This window comes from Colletotrichum siamense (assembly GCF_013390195.1).
Source record: "Colletotrichum siamense strain Cg363 chromosome Unknown KSG_Cg363_contig11, whole genome shotgun sequence".
Taxonomy (NCBI): Eukaryota; Fungi; Ascomycota; class Sordariomycetes; order Glomerellales; family Glomerellaceae; genus Colletotrichum; species Colletotrichum siamense.
In genome coordinates, this window is record NW_023501024.1 from 722,685 (window position 1) to 739,622 (window position 16,938).

The 16,938-nt window shown below is 51.8% G+C and overlaps 2 protein-coding genes across 2 annotated transcripts; one reads left to right on the forward strand and one right to left on the reverse strand.

The window, feature by feature from the left end:
• Positions 1-1,989: 1,989 nt before the first annotated feature.
• Positions 1,990-4,557, forward strand: CGCS363_v015037 (uncharacterized protein; the record flags this gene model as incomplete). The annotated part of the gene is made up of 2 exons (XM_036646886.1): positions 1,990-2,590; positions 2,702-4,557. The coding sequence occupies 2 exons, from the start codon at positions 1,990-1,992 to the stop codon at positions 4,555-4,557; spliced, it is 2,457 nt and encodes an 818-aa protein (XP_036487897.1).
• A 1,796-nt stretch (positions 4,558-6,353) lies between these two features.
• On the reverse strand, positions 6,354-7,493 carry CGCS363_v015038 (uncharacterized protein; the record flags this gene model as incomplete). The annotated part of the gene is made up of 1 exon (XM_036646887.1): positions 6,354-7,493. One exon carries the CDS (start codon positions 7,491-7,493, stop codon positions 6,354-6,356), a length of 1,140 nt encoding a protein of 379 aa, XP_036487895.1.
• Between the last annotated feature and the right edge of the window lie 9,445 nt (positions 7,494-16,938).

A 16,938-nucleotide genomic window follows, 5' to 3' on the forward strand; every position in this document is an offset into this window, starting at 1 on the left:
TACGTATACCTTCACGTTAGGCTTGATTAACAGAGACCAGCTGAACTGTGAGCCTAGATCGTCCGCATACTATCGACTCCTAGAAGCCTGCGTACTACAATTTGTAACCCGAACCTGGCCAAATCTCCTCAGCCGGTCGATCTCAAGGCGTATGAATAACAATATTAACGAGCTGTGCATCGCTCTATCAAGGTCATTTCCCATACACTCCCATAATCTCCCCCGTCACAAGCAGAACCTGTATTTCAAAATAGGCCCAGATATAGGGCATACCTAATCAGGTAGCATAGTTGCCGCGTAAAGGCATAACACACTATAATAATCCAACGATTTAATAGCGGAAGCTATCACAGCACAGAGATAACCCTGTTGTACACCTGCCTAGCAAAGGGCAGCTGGCGCATAGCAAGCTGCCTACAAAGCTCCCCGCCCAGGTGCCTCCTGGATAGTAGGTACGCAAGAAAGACTCGTCTGTCTTCTATGGTACGCGCAGCAGACCAGCACACCTATTTCCTCTCTCTGGCGAGGAGGATATAACCTCTATTAAGAAGCTCGTCCTTCTAGAATTCAGGTCGGAGTACCTTCCTATTAAAGACATAATATTTCGTAGCCACATACCTTGAAGTGCGGGCATCCGACCAGCTTGCAGCCCCCCTTTCCACCACTGCTTTTCTCACAGGGACTAGAACTCGCCACCATCAAGCATATCGCCACAGCCCCAGTCTACACTAACGTTTATATACACTGGTCTTCAGACAGGATATCAAGGCTTCCCTTAAGAGGGCGTGCCCCCCGTTCTTACCCACGTCGCGTCGCCTGAGCTTCAAGCCCAGTCCCAGCGTTATACAGCCCTGCGCTACACTAATCTACTCCGTATGTACCTTAGCTTAAGGCGATTCGCAGCACTTGAATTCAGGCTACCTTACTCTACGCTACCTTCTCACAAAAAATACGGTAGTCATGTACACCTGTTGAATCTTTGCGACACCCTATACTCCTAATTCAAACAGGCCATAAGGCTTATTCAAGACTATAACTATAAACGCTGAGGGATTGAGAAAACAAAACAAAACAAAACAAAACAAAAAGACCCTCCCCGAAATTTAGGATGCCCTGGATCAGAGCTACCTATAGAGAAGAAATACTACGTAACTACAAAGACGTGGCCCTTCTCCTTCACCTTCTCAACAGCAACCAAGCCCCTAGCAGGGCGGGGGCCTACACCACCCACACCCATACCCATTGCGTACACGCCGACCTGGGAGAAAATTCATGCTTTCATCATACTAGCTATAAAGATTATAAGCGAAGGCCGTATAAGCAGACTGATATCCGCAGTGTACTTCTTTAGGTAAAGAGCAGACATACGTTTTCAGGCCGATTAGGGTTAGTTAAAGGTTAGGGTCCTTTTTACTCTACGTCTCTAGGGGTTAATTAAGGCGTATAGACTTACGTTCTCGAGACAATTAAGGAAGACGTTATGTTTTATTGATTCTATTGGTAGTGTGTTATGCTGGTGGCATCCCAGGCTGCTAAGGTAAGGTACCTAGATGACAGATAGGCTAGGTGTCCCCATCTCCACTGCCACGCACCAATCACATATCGTCTCCAGAGAGAACTGCCGCAGCAGTGCAGCTGAATTAGCCTCAGACCAATCAGATCCAGTCATAGCATCCACCACAAACTAGGCCTAATTTCAATTGGATCACCTCATGTTAATCAATTTTCAGGTAAGGTAAGGTACGGAGGCACTTACGCACGCTCCCTTTTTAGATTGCTACGGGCAATCCCCCCTTCACCTGCTGGTAGGCAAACAAACACTTCTTCTTTCAAGTTTCATCACCATCATTCCCCGCATCACAACCGCTCAGCTAGCCCCAGGCCTAATTACCCTGCCCCCTCACCTACTCAACGTCGACCACAGGAGTAGTACACACAAGGACTAAGCGAGAAGTACACAGCGGCAGTTGCAGACTACGCGTTATCGCAATGACTGGACTGCGTGGCACGCAGCAGAAGAGGCAGTGGGATGGGAGCGACGACAATCACGACATGGACGCAGCGGCACCACCAGCGGCCGGGAGGCGCGTGCGGGCCAGGAGGGAGTACCAGCGCCGCATCGCCTACCAAGATAGCTCGTCCGCGCGCGAGCGGGCGCGACCCTACCTCCTCGCCGTTGCAAAGATGCCTATTGCTGTGCTTGACACGACCTGGAGCGTTGGCAGGAACCGCTCCATCAACACAGCCCACGTCCAGGAGCTACTGCACATGTTCAGGAGCAGCAGGCTAGAACGGCGGGCGCCTGAGAAACGCATCATCGTCCTCTGCAGCGCCGATGAAGTGAGTCGCATGCAGCAAGCATTTGGTAACGTTGAGGAGGATGAGCAGGATGAGGATATGAAGGAGGAGGAGGATGATGACGAAGGCGACACCTATCCCAAGATGTCCTTCCTACGCTGGGCAGAGGTCAACGGGGGCAAAGCCGAGGTCATGGCCGGCCAGCACCGGATCCAGGCACTTCGCGAGTACATTAAGGAGATGGGTGCAGCAGGTCCCCAGCCATGGTGGACGTGCGAGCTCTACGATAAAGGTAGGACAGGCAGGAAGCCTCATTGTCCCCCCCCGGTCACCCAACCTAAACCCAAACCCATAAAGACGGATCATCGAGAGAGGCTGACGGGCGACATGCACACACCTAAAGACCGTCTACCATACGACCTGAACGTCGAGCTACGCGTTAACAGGCGGGACCCAAGCCTGCCCAACAGCCATGGGGAGACCTGGCTAATGCTTGACTTGTTTACCTCCCTGCAACGGCAGAGCAACGAGCAGCAGGATGGGGGGTCCGCTATCGTCGATGAGACCTATGTCAAGAAAGTCCACTCCAGCAGTGAGATGTATTTGCCAACAAGGAGGCTTGTTACGTTGTGGAACAACCACAGGTGGCGGCCAATCCTTACTCGGTGGTGCTGCACAAGGTTAGGCCTAGATACCTTTGACATATCCTACTTTGAGTGGATTGCTAGCCTCGGCATCGACGAGTACTGGGCCGACGCCCTCGAAGAGGTCCTCAGCACCCTTGCCGACCTGCCTGTGGACGAGCGAAACCACATCACGCGAGCCGACTGGGATAAGCTGTCGGGCCATGACGCCGCCCCCAACGTCACTAATGTATTCTTTACGCCCGAGGGAGAACAACCGACCCGCGCCCCGCGCGCGCGGGTGGACGGTTTCCTTGCGACGCTAGACGACGAAGCCTACAGCCTCATCCACAACACCATCAGGGATTCGCAATCGCTCGCATTCCCCGACCTGAGGCGTATCCTGCACTGCGAAGTGACGGAGATGAAGACGGCCGTCTGCGTGCTGCGTCACGTCATCAGCTGGATCAGTCCAGAGCATGCTGTAGCTGTCGCAGACGCCAGCCTCGCCTTCGAGGACAAGCCGCTGCTGCGGGAGCATCTGTCAAAGGCGCTGGATGCACTGGCGTTGCGCGAGGGCTGGGCCTCCGCCGTGTTCCCGGCGCTTGCGGCTGTCAAGCTCCAGAGACGCGTACTAGACTTTGTGCGGGACAACCTCGCCGAGTTCCGGGCGCCGAATCTGCTGCCGCTCCTGGACGGCGACGCGACAGCCGAGGGGGGGGATGGGGACGACGACGGTTGCTCGTACGGGCAGCGATTCAACCACGTGGCATGGGCACGCCTGCTAAAGCTGGTCCGACAGACGACCGACAGGGATGGTGCTCAGATCCGCCCGTCTTGGACTACGACCAGCGCAACCGGGAGTACTAAGCGCCAGACCACCGTGTCCACTCTCGCCCGGGAGTTCTGCGCCAGCGTGCTCAAGCTCGTCAACCACCAAGACGTCGCAGCAATGCAGTCCGCCCGGCAGCAGGTTATAGGCATTATGGACAGCTTCCTCGCGCTTGGCACCAACAGCTCTGCAGCGGCAGCAGCGCCGTCAGACTGCCCACAACCCCCCCGTGACAACGCCCGACGCAAGCCATCGCAGGGCGTACCCGCCATCATCACCAGACAGTCCCCCCCTCCACGTCGTCGCACGCGCCAGGTCGCCAGGAAAAGCACAGGCGGCGCAACACCTAGATGGAGATCTCAGGAGGCTCGACGACAGCTAGAACAGCAAGCGGAACACATCAGTAACTCGGCCGAGCCGCAGCAGGACACACCCGCCGCCATCATCACCAGACAGTCCCCCCCTCCGCGTCGTCACATACGCCCGGTCGCCAGGAAAAGCACAGGCGGCGCAACACCTAGATGGAGATCTCAGGAGGCTCGACGACAGCTAGAACAGCAAGCGGAACACGTCAGTAACTCGGCCGAGCCGCAGCAGGACACACCCGCCACCATCATCACCAGACAGTCCCCCCCTAGGCATCGCACGCGCTCGGTTGCCAGGCAAAGCACGGGCAGCAAAACACCCCAGAAACAGCCAGGGGACTCCATCAACAACCCGGTCGAGCTATCGCCAGACGCCCCCACTAACACCACCAGGCGGGGCTTTGTCACGAAAGCATCCGCCAGGAAAAGCGTAAGGTGAGTGGGAGAGTCCCAAGTAGAGGCAGGCCTGGGAGGCAACATAACAGGCCGCGCACGTTGGCGGTTGAAACTACAGCCTCTTACGCGGTTGCTAAAGTATCTCTACCATCCCTCCATATAGTACCTATGCAGCCACGCAATCGGGGAGAGGGAGAAGGCTATAGAAACCAGTTGAGAAGCCTAGAAACCTACTAGTTTAGACGCTACCAATTGTGATATCGCCTAACTACAGGGAGCGTGGACACCCTATGCACAATCCCAGTTAGGTGCTTAGATCGGCTGGGACAGGCCTCGGTTTCTTGAACAGGGGTCATGCGTAGGTGTTCACAGGGAGTCGCAGCAACTTATGTATTAGTAGTTCCTGGCCTAAAGCTGTTTGAATAAACAAAACGATTACGGGTTATAGGGCTGCACGATTTGAGACCTATGTATGTTTTGTTGACGTTATGATTCGCGTTCCACTCGTTATCCTTAGTGTAAGGGCCTTTTGAGCAGCAGCAGGTTGATTGGCGTCGCTCCATCTTCAGCGTTGCCCATAGCATATCCCTAGCAGAGTACCTTACCTGCCTCAACAACAAAGCAAGTCCGTCAAGTATATCTAGACGTTACAAGAGATAGTTGATTTTATTTCGCCTACCTTCCCTAACAGTAATTGGGAAGGACATATACTTTTACCTAGTACATGGGATTGCGATCCCTTGGTGGTCGTATAATGCGCGATGTAGGGCCGTATCTCGTGCTTTGGACCTAAAAAGAAGAAGAAGAAAATAGGGAAAGAAGGGGGACAACAGTCTACAGACCTATCATGGCCGACCTCCAACCTCCGACCTCCGACGTCTGTTTCGCTGTGGCTACCTGTTATCCAACGCGAATGCACCCTTTGAACCGCTTGTATTACAGCAAAGAGACGACTCCAATGGATACTGATGACATCTATAGTATATTTATACAGCTAGGTGGTGTATGTATACTATTCTATTCGGACGTAGCGAAGTACCTATATCATTCAGAGCTATTCGATACGATAGATGACCTTTAACTTGCATTCTAGTAATGATAGATTCAGGGTTAGCAACCGTTTGAGCGCGGCCCCCTTAGGGAGGCCCGGGAGGGTGCTTTGGTACTCTGTAAAGCGGATTTCGACCTTACGTTACGTCTTGTAATTGTAGTTGTTAGGGTTAGCGGTGAGGGTGTCTCTACGATATAGGCTTAATTTAGTGTCCAAGGTAATCATAGTCAGAGATTACTAGAGAATGTGATCAATACGTATGAATAAAGTGGGACCCTATGAGTTGATAGAGAAACATGGCTTAATACTAGATTGATAATGCTGGAGTTGCCCTCTAATGGTGATTAAATGCCAGTTTCATCAATCTCAGCAGTAGCTGCTCTTCCCAGCTTCCCTCATGCCTAATTACCTAGCCTTTCAACACGAGAGGCGCTACATATGAAGTCCTGATTCGTAGCCCAAGACGGATGCGCACCCCTGAAGTAAGGAAAGCAGCTGTATGTGGTCTCTAAATCCAAGCATCCTATGAATGAAGCCCTCAATCATACGAGCGAGGTTCAGAAGCTGATCTATCAACCTGACCAAGCTAGGGTCGTAAGACAACCTGTAATAATTGATTTGTCTGTTGCGGCGTAGAAACCCTCTCTCCCAGCATCAGCAGACTCGCGGGTACCTTATGATCCCTGGACTTGCGGATGGCCTCCCTGGGCGTATGTAAGGTAGAAAGGAGTGAGTGGGGCCGAGAGTCAGCCTCGTCACGAAGAAGACAGGCTAGGCTCGGCCACCTCTCACACGAACGCCGGGTGCCCGGGTAGATGTGCTCCTTGGGGTCCTACATCGTCTAGGCCGCTGCGCAAAATAGCACCCCAGTCGTCTGGGTACTTCTCCGCGAGCGTGAGCTCGAGATCGTCAACTTCGGAATTATAGTCGTCTATGTCCGTGTCTTCCCTCCCGCCGTCTGCGCAAGCCTCTCTGGTCGTCTCCTTTTTTCCCGTCCGCGCGGGCACTATTCCATCGAGAATCACACCGTTTTCCCAATGATATATAGCGAAGTCGATACCAGTTAGGTATCCCAGCCGTTGGACAAAAGGGACACACTTTCCAGACTCATGCAGCACCCCACACAGCTTGTGGCTGAGGTGGATCTCAAACCGAGGCGCTAGACCGTCCTTCCGGAGACAGCTCTTGAGCTGCTGCAAATCTGCTATACTGACGTGCGTGATTATGCGATCGCCGAACACGTACAACTTGAGCATGGCGTAGATGGTATATGCTGCTAACTTCTTCTCCGCATGACCCGCAGCCCAGTCTGCAACGTCGTCTTCGGTAGGCATCATGCTGTGGCCGCTGTAAGGCGAGCCCATCTCCAGGCCCAGGAGATCCGCAATATGCTTCACACGTTTGATCCATCTGGGGTGATGGACGACGAGGCCGTGATCCTTGGGCCGGGCCAGGTCGAAGGTATCACCAGAGAGCGCTAGCTTCAGCACCTGCAGTCCGCCGTAAACATCTCGATTGGCGAGTAAAGCGCACGTCTTCAGGCTGAAAATGTGCTTGACTCTGTGGAAGGACCTCTCCGGAGATGTGTACTCCGCAGACCCCACGGACTGGAGGACCTTGAAGGAAAGTCCCGCCCGACGGTACAGGTACACGCCGTCGATAACTTCCCAGATAGCACTCTTCAGACCAGCTTCCTCAGCATCTGGGCGCAGTTCCCCACCGCCCACCTGAACCATTGCGTCGAACCTGGCGTTACTTCCTTCCATCCTCTTGAAAAAGAAGATCTCTTCTCGTGGTTTGTTGATAGGAATGATAGTGAGGTTACTGAAATTAAGGGGCTCACTAGTCCCCTCTGCGTAGACGATATGGTCGGGAGCATCGACGAGCTCTGTAGGTTCGACGTTCCGAGGCTCGACCGGGTCCTTCATCTTGTCGGATTAAGCTTGAAATATGCAAGAATATAACGGATGGCGCAGCAGCTGTGATCCGAGGTTTGATGAGTCTTTTTTGCCAGGGCTGGCTGGTAATTGGGAAGGAAAAGTCGTCTGCAGCATAGGTTTAGTTAGAGGGGGAAAGAGCTGCTGACGCCAGAGTAGAAATAGGGAATATTGACGAACCTACTGGCGGAATGAGTGAGGATGGCCGTGCAGCGCGGAACAAGGTGGGCGAGGGAAAGCAGTAGAGGTAGTGTGAACTCTAAACTCAAGCAGGTGGTGCTCAAAGACGCGGAAGGCGGGAAGGCTAAGAGGCGATAGTAGGGGTCGAACGAGAGTATAGTCCTCTGCAGAGGATGCTCTCAGATACGAGAGAATCTCGAGATCTGGAGAAAAGAGATAAATTTGTAAAAGCTGACGTGGTGTTGCGCAGAGGGAAATCAGTCGTCAGGGTTGTAGAACAGGCCTGAATTCAAAACGGCTGTTGTATTGATAGAGCGTTAGGAGAGAGACGTCGTAAAGGGAAAGGACCAGAGGAAGGAGCAAGGAGAGAGAACAGATAAAGAGCGTCCGTCGATCCGGAAGTATACTCGCCTTAAGTTAAGCTAAGATCAGTTGATTCAACAAAGCTCGTAGGTAGGCGAGGAGAGGTTAATAGGAAAGATGAGGGAGGCGCTATTATTACCTAGATGAAGCAGGAAGCCCCGGGCCTGATCAGGAAGCCGCAGGGCGAGTAGCCAAGCCTAACAAGAATGCAAAGCAATGAGCGAGAGGTATAATAGGGGGTATGTTAAGATTACGCTAGGTAGCATGGTGTGTCGGTTTTGCAGTGGAGATTAACTAGAATAAGCAGAGAGTAGAGGAGATATGAGAAACTGAGACTATAATGCTAAACCCAGGTTACTGAAATCCGAAATGGCAGCCGCTAGCTGCTATAATCCCAAGTTTTAGCAGCTGCTCTCTATCTATCATTGGATCTAGCATCGTCCAGCATCACCCGGGCTTTATTCAGACCTTGGCGCTACTAGGGCTCACACCAGAGCTCCAGGGGCCCATTTGAATGTCCCATTATTGGGCGGTCATCTCACCTCACCGCCAGCTGCAGGTTATTGTGCTTTAGGATATCACCTAACCCCGGGTTTAGATACTACCACCGCAGCCACCACCTACCAAACCTATTAATACACCTTGGCATCGCCCACATTCCTACGGCTATCCACAAACGCAGTCAGCGCATCGCTTAGATAGCTTACACCGTAGCTGTAAAATCTCGACTACCTCTACAGTAGCTAGTCCGTTGCGTCATGATGTCCTCTACATATAGCGTGTTATAGCGTCTCTATTACCCAGCATTTTTCCGGTGTTTATTCAGACCCCTCTCTACCACCAATGATTAAGAATAATACATCAGGACCCTAGGCCTATTCAGCAGCTCTGTTGTCCAGCATCGTCTGACATTTATTTCAAACAGATACCTTACTCATTTAAACCTACCCGTAAGCTACTTAAACCAATTTCAGTTATGTAATAGGTGACCTGAACGATGATTCGCCTCTAGGCTGCTTTGGGATTATCTCAAAGCCCGCGGAAAATTGGTTATGGATTGGTGCTTGTCCTGGTGAGATTGTGCTATGAGAAGCAAGGTTAGTACTCCCTTATATATTCATCACTAGGGACTCATGCAGACAGATGTACAAGTGCTGAACATCACGGAGCGCTTTATAGAGTTGCTGCTGCCCAGCGTCATCCAGTATATATTCAGCCCTCCGTACTACGCACAATCGATTCCCCTTGTTTAGAGCCTCAGGCTGTATAGTGGCATCCCTCGCCCGGCGTCGTCCAGCGTCATTCGGCGTCGTTTGTTATGTACCTGGACGTTCCTGCTGCTAAGGACTTATTCTTAGCCTTGGCTTTGAGAATAGCTCTGATTATGTTTTCTCATAGGAAACCCTCACCCAGACTTGGGTTCTTATCTCGCAGCTATCGTGTTATCTAAATACCTGCCTTACAAAATGTGAAGTTTAGATCTCGGCGACTGCGAACATATCCTTATTCAGCCAGGATACGCCGAACAAATAGCTGACTATATAAACGGTAATCGATCCTCAGTGGTTATAATCTCTCTAAGACAAGTTTTTCGCAATGAGCTGCTGCCTAGTCTCCTCAGTCATGATGGCATTGCGTCTCCGTTACACTTACTATTCAGCGTCTCCGTTACACTTCCCATTCAGCATCTCCATCATCCGGTGTCTCCGTCGTCTAGCGTCGTTGGGTAATACTACTGCTGCTTATTCGGCCTGAACACGCCCGGCAAGTAGCTAGTTTACATAAAGAGCAGCCCTTCAGCTTCTGGCTTACTATGCGAGCCACTAACGTAGATGTGCGTTGCTGATATTAGCCTCACCCGAAACACGCCATTGTTGAGAGAGATACGCCTAAAGTCAACCCTAGTTAGCAACCCAGTTATAGACTATCGCTATTAAGATTATATGTATACAGGCTTCGTCTGGTTAATACGTGGGTTGGGCTACCTCAAGAAGCAACCGCAACAGCCCCTGAAACACATATGTACAGCTACGGTCTCAAGAGGACCTCCTCAAGACAGTCCAAGAACTACGATCTGCCTTTGAACGGCCTGGCGACTTTGTTAGTATTACATTTAACAGCCAGGACAGCCATCTGGACAGAGCAGTGCGGGAGTGTTATCAAGGATCGATAGACTTTTGAATTAACAGGCGAATAAAAGGGGAGGGGGGATGATGGTCATTGAGTAGGATGCGTATATGCTTTCTATCTTGGGGGAGGGGGCAAATTCAATAGGCGCTGGGTAACCACTCAAAGGCGTTACCCACCAAAGCCCCAATAACCCATCTGCCATTGATCATTGGGATATTGCGTGAAGAGAGAAGGTCTAGGAGGGGAGGAGGAGGGAGTGGGTCTGTAGTAATTTTTATAGCCGTCGCCTATACCTTTAGCTTAGGCTTTCGTCTTACAAGGCGTCTGCGATGAATGAGAATACCTATGCTTAGTAGGTATACGAATAGTACTAGGACGACAGTGAAAGCCGCCTTAGGCTACGTGATTCGACCTCTGTATTAACCTCTGTTGCCGATCTATCCATCACCATGAGAACGAACATATCCTCCACTGTGGTGAGTGGTCGTGTATCGCCCCAACAGGATTATCGTGCCGAGGAAGGAGAAGATGAACAGGGGTGGGCATGGGAGAGACCTAGATATACCCATAATACGGAGCTAGGCAGTGCCTTGCAGAAGGGCAGAGAACTTAATCTAAGTTAAGTAAGAGCAAAAAGTGAACTTAGGGTAAGCACTCCTCGTTGCGAGTTACATCTTTATTAGCGCCCTATTCGAAATAGTCTAGTACAAACCCTCCAGACGAGAAAGTTTTTCAGATGGAGCCATGTGAAAGTAGTATAAGTGTTGGTCTCTGCACTCTAATAGATCAGAACGCAGAGAAGAAGCGAAACGAAAGACCAAAATGGTAATTTGCTACTCACGGAAAAGCTTGTGATGAAACGGACTGGTAGTCCGAGATCAGGGCAAAAGGTTATATGGGTACTTAAAGCCGCAAAAGTTGCGACCCTCCCAGGATTCGCACCCGCACCTTCCCCTTAACTAGAGGAGTGCTCGACCGATTAAGCTTATAGGCCCTCGACTGGTGTTAGGAATGAGGGTGATAACGTCGCCGATGAAGCCCAGCGGCGGATAGCGATATGTGGAGTGAGAGGTCACGTCGCCCTCATCCAGCACCCCCCTAGGTGTTGCACAACGCCGTTTCCACACATTTATTTACACAAGCATATAGCTAAGAATCGTGGTTGTTAGATCTCTATAGTGCGTTTCTAGTGTACACCCCGCTAGATGGGAGTAATGAGGTGAAGAGAAGGAAGAGTATAAATGGGTCTCGCTGTACCTCTCTTAAACCCCAGCAGCAAAATACGTTTGATATCTAAGCCCAGCTGATGACAGTCCAGCACCAGCCGGCAATCATCACAGTCACCCTTACATCGCCGAGGAGACGTCATGAGGTCTCGTGCCGAACAAGAATAAATCCTTAGCGCTGCCCCTCACCATTTCCAGCTTGATATTCGTCCGAACACCTGGCGGCGGCGAGGGCATTCTGAAGCCAGCAGCAGCAGCAGCTATAGAGATAGTGGCCGTCGTACCTTTACACCTTCGCACCTTCTACTACTAATAACTCGGAAGGATACTAGCAGTCGGAAGAGATAGTGACTTGACGTCCTGGCAAGCACTCTTATTTCCTTAGTGGGAACTTGGAATAGAAAGGAACAGGATGTTTCTTTTATACTATAGCTTAGGACGATCTCCTAAAGTCACATGGTAGACCACATTACACAGCGTGACGTCGTAGAACCGAGGGTGAAGGTAATTCAGCATCTATACAGCACAACAAACCACGTAACACCTCTAAGAGAACAGGTGACGATAAGTAGGATGGAGCAGCCTAAGCCACAAGCCCTTGCACCTATGCGCCCCCGGTGCCGGCGGTGGTGCTGGTGCTGGTGCTGGTGCTGGTGCTGGTGCTGGTGTTGGTGCTGGTGCTGGTGCTGGTGGTGGTAGGCAGCAGGTGGCTACCGAGGGTGCAAGTGCACTGCACCCCCACCCGCATCCTTGCAGTTCACAGACAAACGTAAGTAAAGCATTCTATACGTCCCGTACGCTGTGCCGGGTGCAGGTATCGGTACGGGGGAAAACTAGTATTCGTACGCTTACGCCACAGCTAGTGCGTGGGCTAGCCACAGCACCAGCCCCAGGCTGGGTGCCCCATACTCGGCGGCCCACACCACCGCACCGCGCCCGTACTTCGTGCACGCCGACAGAGCAGCAATGTGTTCAAACCGGCCGCAAAAGTCGAGAAAAGATCGCAGAAATAAATAGAAAGTTTCTGAGCATTTTTGGACGGGCAAAGATGCGTTTTCGGGCGGGTTAGGGTTAGTTGAAGGTTAGGGTTCGGGGTAAGTTAGGGTCAGTGGTTAGAAGTTAGGGGATGTGATCATTTGGGTTCCGGGAAGTGACATTGTTGATTGAGGGATGTGGTTGCCGGAGGGGGGAACCGTAGGAATCCCACCTTTTCTCCGTACTGATAAATGCACTCCGCTGTGCCTGTCTTATTATAGCCCTCCCCCCCCCCCCCCCCCCCCCGTTGGAATACTACATAGCCTTAGGAGCCGCTCTCAGTGTTGCGTTAACCATCATTGTCCCCTGTTATCATAGGTTGTAGATTATCTACCCTATTACATATGAATCTTAGTGCACTCCCGCCTCTAATACTAGGACTTCTTTTTCTCTAGAGACACTAGCTCGGCACGTAGTGTAACAGGCACGGCTTGGACTTTCCCACACTGTGCCTAAGTGGCGATAATTGCCTAGGGATCAGGCTATGGTCTTATAAGTGGGCATTATATAGCAGGGCTTGGGAGGCCCATCCTCATCTAGTGCCGTCCGCCATTCCCCCCAGATCTTAATGTTACTGAATATTGATGCGGATCCTTCCACCTATACCCAGGCATAGCCTCCCTTCTATCCAGCATGATCCTATATTCATTCGGATCTTTCTATTGCTAGGTAAGGGTCATACGTATCCTTCAAAACATCCTTCCCCTCGGTATAGAAAGCACCGCCGCAGCGACTAGCCCCAGACACTATAAGTACACTCATACGGCATCCCCCGCATCTATACAGCTCCTCAGAAACGCAATCCAAGCATCGCTTGGATAGCGCACGCCTATAATATCTCCGCCATCTCTGCAGTAACTAACCTATCTCATTAGGAAGCCTCAGGCGCCTACGCACAAGCGTTAAATAGGGTTTTTACCGAGCAGCGTTTTCCAGTGTTGATTCAGAACTCCCCACCACAAGTAACCAACATGATGCCTCAGGAGCCTGAACCCGTCTAGCAGTACTATGATCCGGCGTTATCTAGTACTTATTCTGGCTAATACGTATTTGAGCTGTCCCACATAAGGTACTAGTAGTTATGCAAACTTTACCCACTAAAGTAGGCCCATTGGTCATGTCATGATAAGTGAGGTTCGTGCCCTCTTGAAACCTCGTTGCTCAGGACTGCAGGTAGTCAGCTTTTGGATAGTTATACTTAGTAAGATAGAGGAAGTAGGTATCAAAGGACGAGGATACATACATGCAATCACTAGACGGGTAGGTATATCAGTAAAAGCTTACCTTAGGGTTGCTTCTCTATCCTCCTTATTCGGTAGTCGACGAAATCAAGATCGCATACGCAAGTAACACAATCTTGAGTGCACTTTCCTCAAGTATAAACAGCTACACCCCACAAGCTAGGAAGGAGGTAAGTGAACCAACCGCCTTCCTCACCTTCCGCTTTCACGTGGAGTGCTTCTGTTCCCTGTCCCTCCCTACACCTTTTCCCCTCTTTTTCTTTTTTTTTCTTTTCGTTTTTCTCTTTTTTTTTTTTTTTTCTCTCCTCTTCCTTCCTTTCCTCGTGGTCCCTTTTCAGGGTTTTCTTCCCCTCCCCCCCCCCCCATCCCCCCAACTCTCACCCTTCCTACACCTTTATCCCTTGCAAGCCTGCACCTGCCACATCACGCGGCAGTACCTCTCCTGCGTTAAGGCTGCCCTCACTCGCACGACATCGCGTTCCCAAAAGCGGTCGGATTACCTCAGCAGCCCAGCGGCATACACGGCGTACACCTCGAAGCGAAGTGAACCGCCTTCTATCCTTCCGAAGCCACGAAAGCCCCCGCCTTCCCGTCTTCCTTCCTCCAAATCAACCGCCCCCATACACAGGCTCCAACCTACCCGATTACACCGATCTCTACAGCCCAAGCCCAGGTGTGAATACCTAAGGTACCTACCCGCAATGGCACCGAGGTCCTACTTAGCCCCAGCGCCTGCGGCTCAACGTGAGCGATTGGACGTGCAGCCCAACTTCGTAATCACCCCCTCTTCTGGTAAGCACACCCTCCTCTGGTGCCCTTTGCTTACCCCCCTGTGGATGGAAGATTGACCTGGCGTTATGCAGTCGCTGTTCTTATCACTGATGAGAAAGCGAACAAGCACTTTCCGCTTTTCTGCAACAAGCCAGCTACTCCCACCTACGACGGGGGATTCTCCACCCCAATCCAAGTCCGCCTTGGGGGTCCCAATGACGACGACGGCCAAACCGACGACGCAGCCACCGCTAAGCTCCTGGTTCGCCTGCAGCACCCAGATGGACTGGGCACGTCCACGGACGTCTTATTAGGAACGATCGATGTCCGTTAGGGACGGGCTCGGTCTACCGAGACGCCTGGCGAGGACTCTGACAACGTCTCCCACAAAGTCTCAATCCAGTACTCGTCGTTTTCGTCCAGCTTCGGCAAGCTTGCCGTTTACTTCACACGCCAGCGAGACGACCGGGGCTCTGGTGGAAACACGCGGGTATATACCCCCCTTCCCCTCGATCTAGGCTGCGGTTTCTTGACAGTCTCCAACTTTGAGGATCCTCGTCAGCCCGGCACGCTCGATTACATCCTGAAGGAGCCTAAGGTCCAGGCCAAGATCCGTGTCTTGATGCCAGTCGGCAAGGACGGGTATGTCTACCTGCCCTTCCAGCCCCTCTTGATCCTCTAACCTCTGCCCGCGAGCGGTCCCATCGGACGCCTTCATCCTGCTTCTGAGATGTTTCGGCTAACAGCCTTCTAGTGAGAACCTCTGGTCCGAGGTCATAGAGATGTAGATGGTTATCATCGACGTCCTGTCCGATATTTGAGCCCTTACCCCGCCTCACCTTTATTACTTGTCCGCTCGCTAACTGTGGTCCTAGCACCACTATAAGAGAAGCCTGTCGCTGTCGGGCTTCTAGGCGTGCTTACAAAGCTGGGTTCACACACTTGGAGTCTGGTGTGATAGGGGATAGACAGCTAGGTAATGGTTGCAAGCAAGCGAGGGCTACAATGAGGCGTGGACTAGGCACCAGGAGACCTCTGATTACTGTGTATTTACCAGCAAGCAGAATCCTACATAGGCACTACGCAGAGACACTCCACACTTGCCTCCCCCACTGCTATCATTCGCATCCACCTAGTGTCATCTATAGCGTCTCCTTTACTTTCCTTTCTTGCCCTTCCCCCTTTCCATCCTCTTCCTCTTGTTCCTCTTGTTCCTCTTGTTCCTCTCCTTCCTTTCTTTCCTTTCTTCTTCACGCGCTAAAAATTATAACGCCTCACACAGAGTTACATAGCACATTATATAACTTAGGTAGAGTATAGAGAGGTTGATATTGTACACTGTAGAATCCATCTGAGAGGGTCGGGAAAAGGCTGGGTACCTAGCTTATCTTATTATACAGCCATCAGGCAGTCTCTAAGCGTAGCATTGGGATAGTAATGCTAATGTCAGCTGGCGCCAGCCACCCACACTGACCTATCTATAGGGAGGGGCGATTCCCTGACAAACCCGCCTAGTGCCCCGGTCCCGCGCCCGCTGGATAGCCAATGTTTCTATCTATGCAGTGAAGCTCGCTAAATCCCGGGAACAGCTTCTTGACGTCTCCTACGAACCGCCGAGTCCTTGACTCCTCCACTCCCTCCTTAATCTCCGACACCCTCAGACTCCAGAGCTGGTGACCGCCCGCAGGAGCCGTGTCTGGCGTAGGGATCTCAGGCCCCCCTCCTTCTGGCTTGGTAAGTAAACAAAGCGTCACGCCCAACTCTAATGCCACTAGGCCCTTATGGTCTCGCCAGATGCCTCTGAGGACCTTCTCCATCTCACTTCTATCGTACGTAGCAGCATTGAGGTTCAAACGCAGCCTCAAACGCTCCGACGTACCCGAGATCAGTGCAAGCTGAGGATGTCGCCCGCCTTGAAACCACACTCGCCCTTCTCACCGGTGTCGATAGTGATTTCTAGCGACTTGAGCTTGCTAGGTACTTGGAGTGTCGCAGCCTCCTGAACAAGCCCCATGTGCCGAACTCCTTTTCGTTGCCCCCCGAAGGTAATCACTAATCTTGAGAGTGCTAGAGATGCTTGGCGACCTACTCCGTAGTACCCTCGTCGTCGCTGATAATCTCGAGCTCGGTCAGCTTCGTAATCACCCCCGTCCCGGCGGCACTCGGCCCGCGAACCCGGGAGCCCAGGCCAAGCTTATACACATTTAGCAGGTGTGATATGGCGACCGTGCTCTCTTTTCCTAACGGGTGGCCTGAACTCTGGTCTGGGGATGAGTAGGTGATCCACACCTCCTTGATGTCCCTCGACGGCGGCTTGGATATGTCCGGCTGACCTAGCTGAACACCTGTGCCTCCACCATCGTCCGAAAGGTTTATGAAGAGCCGCTCGAGACCCGCGAAGCACTCTAGTGCCTCCAATGAATACAGGCGTATCCGAATTCTAGGAGGATATCGAGATTATCTGAATCAAAGGCGCCTTCCTCGCGACGA